The 12,402-nt window shown below is 36.3% G+C and overlaps 1 protein-coding gene and 1 long non-coding RNA gene across 3 annotated transcripts in view; one reads left to right on the forward strand and one right to left on the reverse strand.

The window, feature by feature from the left end:
• LOC102264154 overlaps positions 1 to 5,249 on the forward strand; it is a 15,919-nt gene extending 10,670 nt beyond the window's left edge. The window contains exon 5 of the long non-coding RNA XR_001363825.1: positions 5,191 to 5,249. This is a non-coding gene — a long non-coding RNA (uncharacterized LOC102264154). The remainder of the gene's footprint in view (positions 1 to 5,190) is intronic.
• The window catches only part of ELAVL2 (ELAV like neuron-specific RNA binding protein 2), a 163,179-nt gene extending 150,986 nt beyond the window's left edge, over positions 1 to 12,193 (reverse strand). The window contains exon 1 of one of the 2 annotated variants that reach the window (XM_014546585.1): positions 12,088 to 12,193. In XM_014546585.1, coding sequence (XP_014402071.1) covers positions 12,088 to 12,114 — 27 coding nt within the window. In that variant the 5' untranslated portion in view covers positions 12,115 to 12,193. The remainder of the gene's footprint in view (positions 1 to 12,087) is intronic. The other variant, XM_014546584.1, reaches the window with a different exon arrangement.
• Positions 12,194 to 12,402: the final 209 nt, after the last annotated feature.

Here is a 12,402-nt window from a genome sequence, read left to right on the forward strand (position 1 = left end):
TCTCTCTCCCTTCCTCTCTGTAAAAAATCAATAAAATATATTTAAAAAAAATAAATAAAATAAAATGATTAGTTCAAATATAGTAAGATTTTGAGAAATCATATAAGATGTCCTAGGAGATCCTAGCCTCCACATAATATTATTTGGGGTTTGAGGAAATTTAATTATTTACCTTTTGTAAATTTTAATTTTCAGACGTCTTCTCCATAACCATATAGTGAAGTGTTAAAACAGATAGCATATATTTACATTTTAATGGCATAAAGATTTTCATGAAATGTTGTCAGTATTAAACATCCTGCAATGGATCTTAACTAGAACATTATGCGGCAGCTATTAAAGGGTAATGACAGTTGGACTTATGGTTACTTTTTTTTATTTATGCTTTCTGCATTATTCAGTTTGTAAAAATTCTGAACACGCATTCGGTTTTATAAATCAGAAAACCAGGCAGTTTTGTGTTGGGAGGGGGGGGCAGAACCTTTATAGCTCATGAGCTCAAGCTGCAGCCCTGTAGCCACCAGGTGGGTGAGGACCAGTGACCTCTTAAAAGACAACTTAGATTTAGTAGCCCTGGAGCTTTATAGTTTATAAAGAAAACCGTATTCACGTACGAAAACAAATCTTGAGATTTAATACATAGGAAAAATAAATGTAATAGAGCAAAATGAGAAAAATTTCAGAAATTGCTTTACCAGTTTCTTAGAATTAAGTATCATATGTAACTCTCCTATGCGATTAGAATTGCCTAATGTTACTTATACATAAGAGCATCAACAATGTCCTTTACTGACTGCCTGTCTATATTATAGCCAAGGGACGTTCTTTATTTCATTTAATTAATCATTCCCCCTCCCCTTTTATACTCTTTCCCACAGTTTTTGGAGAATCTCATAAAATGAACCTTTATTCCCAACTAGCAAAGTTCTTTTAAGTGATCTGCTTATATTTCTATGTCATATAAATTAATGAAAACCATAATACAGTAAATAATTATAATGAGATGAAACAAAACCTGGCTTCCTGACAGGTACCATTTAGTGGATTGCTATTTCAATGCCCTAAACAGTCACCTGAGTTAATCAATTTTCATTTTGTTTAATTTTTGTCTTTAAAATCACTCTTCGGAGAATGAGAAACTGGCTCACTGTTTCAACTTTATAGGATCATACAGTCTGAACATCCTCACTTATTTAATTTTGCCATTTAAAAAATATTCTAATATTATGGCCAAGAATCTAACTAGAGCTACATGCAGGTATTATGTTTATATTATTGCAAAAATAATTTAATATTTTATATTCTCAAATGAAGTTATTGTAAAATAAATATATAAATTAATAATATATTAATATAGCAAACTTATGTTATAATATAGGAATATTATGATGAAATACGTAGTACTGGTAGAACTGGGAAAGAAGTTACTAAGAGTACCAAAATAAAGGAAATTTATTTTTAAACATGTGTTTTAATCTGTGACTACCTTTCAAGTTTTATAAATTGTGAACATACGTTAACTTTTAGATAGGAGTTATGATCATTTTGCAAAGTTATTTGTCATAAACAGAGGACATAAAGTGTCGCTGCCCTCGCGCATGCACTCATTCGACTCATGGCGCAGTCTTCAATAATTTTAAACCAAACATGACTGAGGCAATCAATTTTCGTCCAATTTATTGGGCATGAGTTAAAGCCAATTAAAAAACCATTTTTGGTGCAATTCAAGGGGAAAGATGTATAAACCCATGAAAAACAGATTTCAGGCCTAGACATGAGTCATCACTATTCTAAATAATGGTGTCAGCCCTAAATCAGAAAGAACAAATCCTAAAATTGCACATTCCACATTGGAAACTGCATTTATCAGCAATGATTTTGTACAATAATAAATACTTCTTAATAAGAAATCGCCCTGGAATGAAAAGTATGATCTTCTAACATTGTCTCATATCTGAATATTTTTTAGCCATGAAATTAAAAGGTAGTTTATGGCAGCTCCTGAGTTTCTGAATTAAGAACTAAGTTAGAAAATCATCTGTGACCTTTATACAAAGAAAGCAAAACATTTTACCTATAATTTTAAAGTATCTTTTACCTATTAGACCGTGTCTCCTTTCACATGAATATAGTGGCTTTCTTTTAAGGCCATAAAATGAAACAATCCTTGATATGCCAGCTAATCCTAGGCTAATCAAAGCAGCAAAATGGAAGCTTCTTGGTTAGAAATTACAGCTATAAAATACAGGCATACATTTTCAATCTGTATTTTAAAAAGCCCTTTTTAACTTCAGGGCTATAGCAGTTCAATGTATTTGTCGGAGGGTGCTTGGCACAGAGTGAATCTTCCGTGAATGCAAGAAATAGTAAGATGAAAACTCCATGGTTTTCATGCATACCTGTGCTTCAATGCCAAAACCTACCTATGGAGGTTTTTCCCTTCAAAGTACGAAGGCCTGGGTTCTACCCCTGGAGATTACCTAGTAATTCTAATGTGAGACCTAAGCATATCCTATATAATAAAATCCTAATATGCAAATCAACCAAACGGTGGAATGACTGGTCACTATGACGGGCACTGACCACCAGGGAGCAGACACTCAACGCAGGAGCTGCCCCTTGGTGGTCAGTGTGCTCCCAGAGGGGGAGCGCCACTCAGCCAGAAGCTGGGCTCATGGCTGGCAAGCGCAGTGGCGGTGGCAGGAGCATCTAAGGCAGCAGTTGGACATCCACCAAGGGGTCCTGGACTGCGAGAGCATGCAGGGTGGACTGAGAGACCCCCTTCCCCCCTAGTGCACAAATGTCGTGCACTGGGCCTCTAGTGTGTTTATAATAACCTGTATGGATGATTCTGATGAACCACTGATTTAAAGCAAAAAACAATACAGATTTTACCGTTGCTCAGTTAACAAGGAGTTAAAGTAAACTCTGGCTTGAATTATTTTGGTTTGGCTCTCTGTTGAGCAGATGAATTGGAATAATTGTTAAATTTGTACTTTGTGTTATGCTGAAATAGATTTAACTAGGAGACTTTTAAAAGCTTTTATTTATATTCATCTACCTGTGAGGTCACAGAATGAGTGTGTTTTCCCACAATTTCCTGTTATTACAATAAAAGAAGAGGCATGTGAGATAAACCTGGGAAATTACAGAGTCATCCAGTGGCATGGATATATTTTAGTGTTTACTATATCTTGTAGCTTTTACTTCTCTTTAATAAACATAGGCTGATAAGCCAATACTACCAAATCAATTTTTTAAAATTATATTTTCCTGTTGAGTTGGTTCATTTCTAACCGTCCTATTTGAAGATAAGTAAGCAGTCTCTTCCATGATAGTGATCAAGGAGTGCCACACAGTTAAAAAAAAAAAAAAAAAGCCCTAAACAGTTTGGCTCAGTGGATAGAGTGTCAGCCTGCAGACTGAAGGGTCCCAGGTTCAATCCGGTCAAGGGCATGTACCTTGGTTACGGGCACATCCCCAGTAGGGGGTGTGCAGGAGGCAGCTGATCTATGTTTCTCCCTCATCGATGTTTCTAACTCTCTATCCCTCTCCCTTCCTCTCTGTAAAAAAATCAATAAAATATATATATTTTTTAAAAAAAGCAATTATCAGAAAAAGACATACCTTGGCCTGATGTGACCACCTACAAGTCACTCACCATGATTGTTTAACAAAAATGACAGCATTTTCTCTGGGAGCAACTTTTAAATATTAAATGAAACCACTACACTCCTTAATATCTTCCCCTGTCATAGAAGTCTGGCAGTCATATGACCGGGCTTGACTTTGAGTGGGTCAGTCTTATAAAATTATAAGAAACATTTAGGATACTGCCATACCACCACAGTTTTTCATGTAGAGTTTTGGAGAACAGGCCATTGATAGATAATACCCTTTCCCTTGGTCTAAGAATGCAAATAAGAACCCACTGAAAAAATACTTACTTTCTGGGAACATTCTACCCTTTGGGGTTTAGAAATGACTCTGTAGTCTAGATATAGTTCAACGTCATGTATGGCAAGCTATTGATAGATCAAGATGTTGATCAAGGAGTTGGTAATCCCAGATTCTAGTTTCCGAGCCTTTATGTTAAAATATATATGAAATAAAATGGTAGTGTCTATTTTTCTTACTTCAAGGGGCCAAAATAAAATTACATACAGTATATGCAACAACTGGGAAAAATCATTGTGGCATAGGAATTGAGAGGAAAGTAATTATTTTTTAATGTACACAACTTTCTAGTAAATTGCCCAAAAGCGTGGCAGGAACCTATTTCCTTTTCTTATTAACTTTTTTTTTTCCTTTTCCAATATGATTCCCCAAAAGTTTCAACTTTTGGGGAAGTTAGGTTGTAAGAGAACAACTCTATGCTAAAACTTCAAAAAAAATGAAGTTGCCTGACATTTGCTGAACTGTCATAGAACATGAAAATCTGTAGAAAAAGTGAAACCTTTCATTTTATTTGTTTATAATTGTAATGTTTTATGTAGGTCTGGGGATTGAGCCCACAATCTGGACCGGGATGTGTCCTTGACTGGAATCGAACCCAGGACCCTTCAGTCCGCAGGCCCATGGTCTGTCCATTGAGCCAAACCGGCTAGGGCTAGGTCTAGTCTTAGACAATTGGTTTCTAAGACGTGGCTCTTTGAAATTTTAGAAGAGAGAGCCCTTTCAGAATGTTTAAATTAAGCAGAGAATTGTTTTCTCACAGCTGGAAGTTGATCAGCTGTTGACTGCACTTTTCTAACCCCTCGGGGGAGAGTTCAAGGACCCTCATTGTGCCATCGGGACAGCCAGCAATGTAGGTGCTCAGAAACAAGTTCCAGTGCCACCCAATTCCAAGGCCACCCCTCCACCTCACAGTAGGACTAGGGAACAGATAACAGAGCTCCTGTGTCACCTGAGTGAGGGAGAGATTCTCTCAGTTGAAGAAAACCAACCTTCATAAGAATGTGCTTCCTACGCATGGTCAGACTACAAGGCTCACGTGATCATCAGGATTCCTTAAAGGACCTCTGATGTCAGTCTCAGGATTTGTTATCTTTTTAGAATTTATTAATATCCCCCCATTGTTCCCCTCCCCCCCGCTTTTTTACATTATATAGGAAATTTCCCTTTCATTTAGGGAGCATTTCTGAGTCTCTTAGTGAATACTAAATAGCTAATTCCTTTTTGAATTTACAGGAAGAAGAACAAGCAAAAAGAATATTTCAGAATAGCTGCCATTGCAGTACTATTTATTGTATCCACTAGAGGACTCCGCTGTGAATGGCTCAAAATATCTCTCCTCCATTCCCTGTGGCCTCTGGCATTTGAAGCTCAACTAACTCTCCGAGTTGGGCCACTGGCTACATATCAGTGTTAGAATGAAAACATTCCCTCTACTTTAACACCTCCTGCTAGTTCAATAAAGCGATGTTTAAATAACTGAACTGGCTTCAGTGATCTGTACTTGCCATTTTTCCCTGCTTCTTAGCTAGATAAAATGGAGATAATTATGAAGTGGATGAGCAGGTTTAATGAAAGCCAGTTTCTTTTGGTATACTCCTGAAGCAGCAATCATCATCTGTTTGGCTTTTGAAGAGCAACAATTATAATCACTTAAACCCCCAAGGGGAACAAAAATAGAATTTACATTAGCATATAAAATATACAGCTGGATTGGGCAAGCCTATAAAATTCTGGGAGAATCATTCTAATCTGAATGCTATTCAAACTCCCAAGTAAAATGAGTTCAAGGGTATTTTACATGCTTCCTTCCGATAAAATAATACATATAACAATGTTGAGAGGATTTTCCTAAAAATGAACACAAGGAAAGAAAAAACTGTTGCCAGGAGAGAATCCCAGCGGGAATGGGCTAAACTGTATTGTCAAGATATCAGAGAGCAAAATGCATAATGCTATTCACATGAAGTATTAATCACTCTGAAGTGAGGGTTTTTCATGCATTTGGGAGTTTAATAAAGAAAATAAGGATGGTTTCAGTCTGATCAATGATGAAACTTAATCATAACTAAGTCAAATTTCAGATTAATAGTACTTTCCTCCTCCATTGTAAATGTGAAAGCAATACAAAGGAAAGTGAAATCATTTAAGTGGATACCCTATTGTTATGAAACAGAACTCTTCTTCCTATTTTAAAACATGTTCATATCATTTCCTCTCAAGTAAACTCTTACACCTCCCATTCGAATTCAAGCCCAGATCACAGGCAATCTCCCTTACCACTTATGTTACTTAATTAGTTTTGCTTTTGTGTGCCTTTCCCGGTTTGCAAGGTGCTTTTTATTTTTTATTTTTTTTTGGTAGAGCATAGAATAAAAATGGAGCCTTTGCTTTATCCATTATGCTACTAGCAACAAAACACTAACATAATCGATACTATTAAAGGCTTTCCCGGCTGTGCACATTTGTCAAAGACAGTGTATCTGAGAAATTACACTAATGAATCTTGAAAAAATGCAGCATCCTACACAGAAAGCTTGGTCTTCCTCATCATAAGTACATATCAATATGTAAAAAAGCAGGGAAGATATATACTTCATCTTTCTGTATAGTATCTGAAGGTCCACTATTACATTTTTTAATGGAAAAAAAAGTCAGTATGCAAAACTTCGCCTCCACTGAGAAGCGCTTTCTGCCTACCCACCCTAAAGCCCACCGCAGGCACATAGGTGACAGCGTCCACTGTGTAAAAGCACTCTGTATGGACATGCCTCTGATAGCAATGATCTCACTGCTTTAGAACCAGTTGCTGAGATGTCTGTCTCTTACAGCCTGTGCATAGCTTGCCAGCAAAGCCAACTTTCCAAAGGGGTATTTCCAGGCTCTTAGTACTGTGCCTAGAGCCTACTAAGCATGCAGTTTGTTGTGTGACATATATCATGAATTTGTATTCCAAGGCACACCAAAATGTTATGTCTATGATAAGAATCAAACTATACTCAATAACAACTCTGCCATGATATCAAATTCCATGGTGATAAATTAAGCACTGAGAAATCAGAAATTCAAGTCTAGATTTCTATAGAATTCTTTACTTTCGTGATCCTGAACAAAGGATAGTGGTAATATTTTAGATTTATTAAATATTTATCATGTGTCTCATGGTTATGGTTACTGGAAACACTCAAAAACTGGGTTCTCAGTTCTTGATGGTTATGATCTCAGGTTTCATTAGCCATATATATATTTTAATTAAAACCATTAACACTGCCTTCTTAGCCTTTGTCAACCTCTGCCAGGTGTGGTTGTATCTAGCTTGTATTATTCTGCCCTTTCTCATAACTCTTCATGCTCTGATGGGCTTTGAAAGCCCATAACATAGAACTCATATAACTTCACTTTAAACACAAAATATAATGTTTTCATGTTTTAAGTAATTTAAAGGGAGATGTATAGCATGAAGGATTCCAGGATCTATGGAGGAAATATCATAAAGTCCTTTTATTCTTTTCTTAATCTAAATGTAGTCTACATTTCCATCCCAATTTTTTAAGAGAAATTATCCTTTTGTATGAAGTTATGGGAAAACAACAGTGGAGAGGTAGAAGAAAATAGATGCCACAGACCTACCCTAAAATACTCTTAGATTTTTAGTTAATAATAAGTATAGTTAATATTCTTATCATTAGGTAAATTTCTTTTATATGGCATTATTTATCCCATAAGTTTAAGATGAAAAAAACTGCTGTAATAAATTTTCTTTTTTGCTTCATACTAATATAACCATAACTTTTTGTATATGTATATTTGCATATATGTATTATTTATATATACAGACATGCACACTTTGATGACTTTGAAGGCAGAGAAAATAGTCTAGATGTAGTCTTAGGTTTTTAGTACATAATAATACAATACAAATGCCTAAATCATGGATAAAGTAGAAAATTAAATAAACATTTAATTAACTATGATAAAACTGAGCCCGAGTTTTATTTAAAATGAGGGAAGTAACTAGGATTAGGTTCTGGGGGTTAAAAATCCAAGAGTCTTTCAAGGCATGGCCTCCAAGGTCAACGTGGAGGATGTGACTGACTGCTATAATATTGTGGGGTTGAAATGCTCAAGCCTCACACTTCTTCCCTTTATAACATGGTTCTCACAGGTCCAAATTATCAGACTTTTAAAAAAGCTGTCGGCACTCTCATAGTGATGGGGTTTAAACATGATAGATCTGGATGATTTCACTTTATAAAAACCTGAAACTTACAAAATGGATTAATCAATTTTTTAAAGTTCTTCACTTAACCAGAGCATTGATTCAAATGTTCTTTTATTGTGTGAGCTCTCTGCATTTAAAAAAAAAAAGTAACCCAATTAAAAAAAATGTTTACACCAAACAACTCAGAAGCCCATGTATTGCATGAAGTGCAGATAGCAGGCAGAGGTATCCTGAGTGTTCTGTTTCTTAGCTGAAAGTGAAAAGTTGAGCAGTTTTCTGTTGAATGGAAATGATGCCTTGAAGCAGTGTTTTTTTTATTGATAATTAGGGGGACTTGATGAAATCTTAACATCTCCACTTTTGCAGATCCAAGTTAACAAACAAACCCAAGCAGATGCAATATCTATGTCCCAACTTCTCAGGTTTAAAGATTTTATACATAAAAAAGAGCAAAATTAGAGCTTTTCTATGGCAAATAATGTTTTCTTTTTCCTTTGTTTCCAGTATTTGAGAGTCTATCAGCTTTATTATTTTAAAAGGAATCATATAATGGGGCCCCATTTGAAACTTTTTTATTTTCTCTATTGCCTTCTATCTTTATGTCTCTTTAGTTCACTAAATGAGGGCAGTTTTAAAAATGGAGGGCCCCAAGTCACTGAATAATTAGGGTAGAAGTTAACTGATTGCAAGTATATCAAGATAAACCCTAACTTAGAAAATAAATATATGGCCCCCCCAAAATCAAATGATTTGCTATCTATAAAAACATATAACACTTCATTACTTTAGCAAGTGTTATTATAAGTGAATTTTAAAAGTATTTAAAATAAAAATTAAATTCTATTTGATAAAATGAAAAAAAAACACACACACAAAAACCCAGTTAGGTTTTCCTTTTATTAAGTAGCATTGTTTGTGTTTATTTGGAAATACTACTGTCATTATAATTGAGTTAGTCTTCCTCTATTTTGTTATTTTGGAGGAGGGATAGGATGGAGAAGGCAATAAATTCTTCATAACTATTGCTCCCAAAGGGAAACAACCAGCCAAACTTGCCTAAAGTATCTAAACCCAATTCGGGGATATAGTTAGGAATACTTCTGTAAGATTTTTCTTCAAAATGTTTTATTGAGGAAAGTGCCTAGATTAAGAGTCATCATTCTTATCTTTAGAATTTGTGGAGATCATGTGGGTTTTATGTGGAGGGTCTCCTTAAATTTAGTAAATTATCTCATATTTCCTATTGGCTGATTCTCATTTTGTTTGATTTTTAGACCCTAGTTTAGAGATAGATTTTGATTCAAATCATCACTGCATGGTTTATTTTCTTTCTAGGTATCAGAAAACCTACCACCTCAGTGTTGTGAATATTAATTAGGGAAACATATGTAAAGCACTTGCATATATGACTGGGTTCATGGCTGGATCATACCAGGTAGATAACTCATGTTAACTATTAAAGTTAACTTCTTAGCTGTTTTAGGTTGTATATTTGATATGATACAGGGTAAGTTTAATACTAATTAGAAATAACAAATGAAGGTTACTTTTGATTTTTTAAAGTACAGTATCACTTCAACCATTCCTGTTTTACTTTTTTGCTTCAAGCTCATTACATGCTCTAGACATGGTACAAGGGGTAAAACCTGCAATGTAGGTGGTAAAACCTACATTAGGGGATCCTGACTACCACCCACCCCACCCCCTAGAACTCATCCATTTTCCTCCTTTATGTAACTATCTATTCACTTAAAGTGAGTCAGTATTATGGGAAGAAATGACTATTTCTAGAAGAGTATTGCTTAGTTGAAAAGACTTAGAAATTTTGTTCATGTAAACATTATAAACTTTCTGTTGTAAAATTTATTCTAACGGACTGAGGTTTTGGGAAAATATCAGAACATGACCACTGTATTTCTAATGTGACAACAGCATATAATTAGAACACTGAAGAAAGGAATGGATTATTACATTCTGATATAAAGAAATTTCAGTCTAAGTGCTTTTATAGGAAATGAAATATATACACTATTATTGTCATTTAGAAGACAACTTTCAATTATCCAACTTATTTTAAATAATTTTTATAAATGAATGAACCGAAACAGTATTTTCAATCTGTAGGTCAGCTACAGTAAAGTTGAGGGCTTGTCTGAGGTGGTGAGTATGTAAGTTAACTCGAAAGGGTTTTTTGTCAATTCAAGTATCAAAGTAATCTAATTTTTATATGTACAGATCATAGATTTAAATTAAACACTTCTGATAGTTGAGTAGTATGACCCGAAATAAATTATATAGTTAAAAACACTCTAATATCAGTAGATAAGAAAAGCAACCTTCCCAATTGAAAAATTCTTACTCCTATAATATATAAAAAGTGTTATACTTTAATCTAAAGATTTCTGAGATTTTTCTTCAAAGTTTCACTGAATTGATTCCTCTTGGACCAAGAGATTAATAGTTTAGTTAGCCATTTTGTTTAAGTTCTCAAACTAAAAGCTGTTTTAAGGATGGGAACTGCATACAGCAAGACTAACAGCAATATTAATGACTTGGGAAGCCAACTGTATACGGTGTCATTTTCCTGTGACAGTTGCTGGTAAATTACAGTAACGTCATGTGGAATGGACAACAAGTAATCCATTTGTTCAAGTAAGTTATTCAAGTACATTCCCAATAAAATACTTTAATCTTCTTTTCCTATTAATCAGTTAAAAAGGTTATTTTCTGTGATTCATATGATCAGAGGAAGTTTATAATAATTCACAAACTCTTTATTTCAGAATAGATTTTGAGAAATGTAAACACATGCAATTAAACGAAAGTTAAGAATGGTTTCAACAAAACAGGAAACCGATTCCTCTCAGGGCGGGTCTTTTCTGTTTCCACCCCATCCTGCAAGTGAGAAAACTTAGATGGCCTGGCCTATCAGAGAACGGGCAGGTCCATTCCCATACAGGGCAGCCCAGTCATCTCCATGGCAACAGCCCTTGACAAGTGAAAAGGCAACTAGGTTCACAAACAGAAACAAAACTAAGACTACTGAGCACTGTTACTTATTTTTTAAGTGCAGAGCTGGCCAAACAGTTGAGAATTGTCCAGAGGAAAGATTGAGCCCTGTACTAAACGGGGAATGGTTGCTTTACCACAAATATTAAGTTGGACACCTATTCTCAGAAAGTGAATGAGATAAAGGGGCAAAACTCAGAAGTCTCCCATTTAAAACCAAAAGAAAGGGATTAGGAGAGGAGCTGGAGGAAGGACCTTTAAATGAATATGTATGCTTTAGTGTAAAAAGCCGGCTAGGAGGAGGCGAGAAGAGAGAAGTGGGAAGGAGGGATGACAGCAGTGCCTTTCTCCAGCCTCAGACCTTTCAAGACCACACCTCTGCAAAGGTATTAGGCGATCGTCACTTAGCATTTAAAGTTTGTCCGAGAATGCGGCTTCTAACGTTGCTACCTGGGGAAGTGTGAGGAGGAAGGGTCTGAAAGTGCAGGTGAGGGCACAGAGGTAGTTGGAGTGACTCCGGATGACCCCATGTTCCTTTTCTCCTTAAGGGTTTTGATCAGGAATGACCCCGCCACTGTGCTGAGTTCAGGAAGTCAGAGCACCGGTCTTTGAAACCACACAATCACCTGGTCCCCTCGCCTCCCCAGCCCTGCACCTCCACCCTGGAGACTGCCAACTCTCCCCACTTCAACTGCATCAAGCCTGTTACCTTTCCAAGAGTATCAGACGGATAAATACAGACCATGTCTACTGACCACAGTAAAGACAAAAACAAAATCAGAACGACCGAGTCTGCGGGTTGGCTTTACCGCCCGCCTCCTCCCAGCCCTTTGTGTGCGATGATCCCCCTTGGAACCACCCAAAGAAGAAACGGTTATTTTTTGGTTTAAAAGTTCACTTACCACGGCAACCTCAGATCGCTTTGTCATGCTTTTTTTGCACTTAATTTTTTCAAAACTGCTTGTGCAGGGCGCAGAACTGGGGAGGCAGGACTAAAGTCTCTCTAGTGATCACAACAGAAAGGAGAGAACAGTCACCCGTCAGAATGACATTGAAAATGCACCAGCCCCCGAGCCAGACGCGAAGGCTCCGAAGGTGTCCGGGAGGGGGTGGGGTGGGAAAAGCCAAGCTCACAACACAAAAGTGGTTGGAGGGGAAATTGATCCCAGCCGCCTTTGGACCGGGGATGGGCTTAAAACCACCACCACCGCCACCAC

This window comes from Myotis brandtii, unplaced genomic scaffold (genome assembly GCF_000412655.1).
Source record: "Myotis brandtii unplaced genomic scaffold, ASM41265v1 scaffold452, whole genome shotgun sequence".
Taxonomy (NCBI): domain Eukaryota; kingdom Metazoa; phylum Chordata; class Mammalia; order Chiroptera; family Vespertilionidae; genus Myotis; species Myotis brandtii.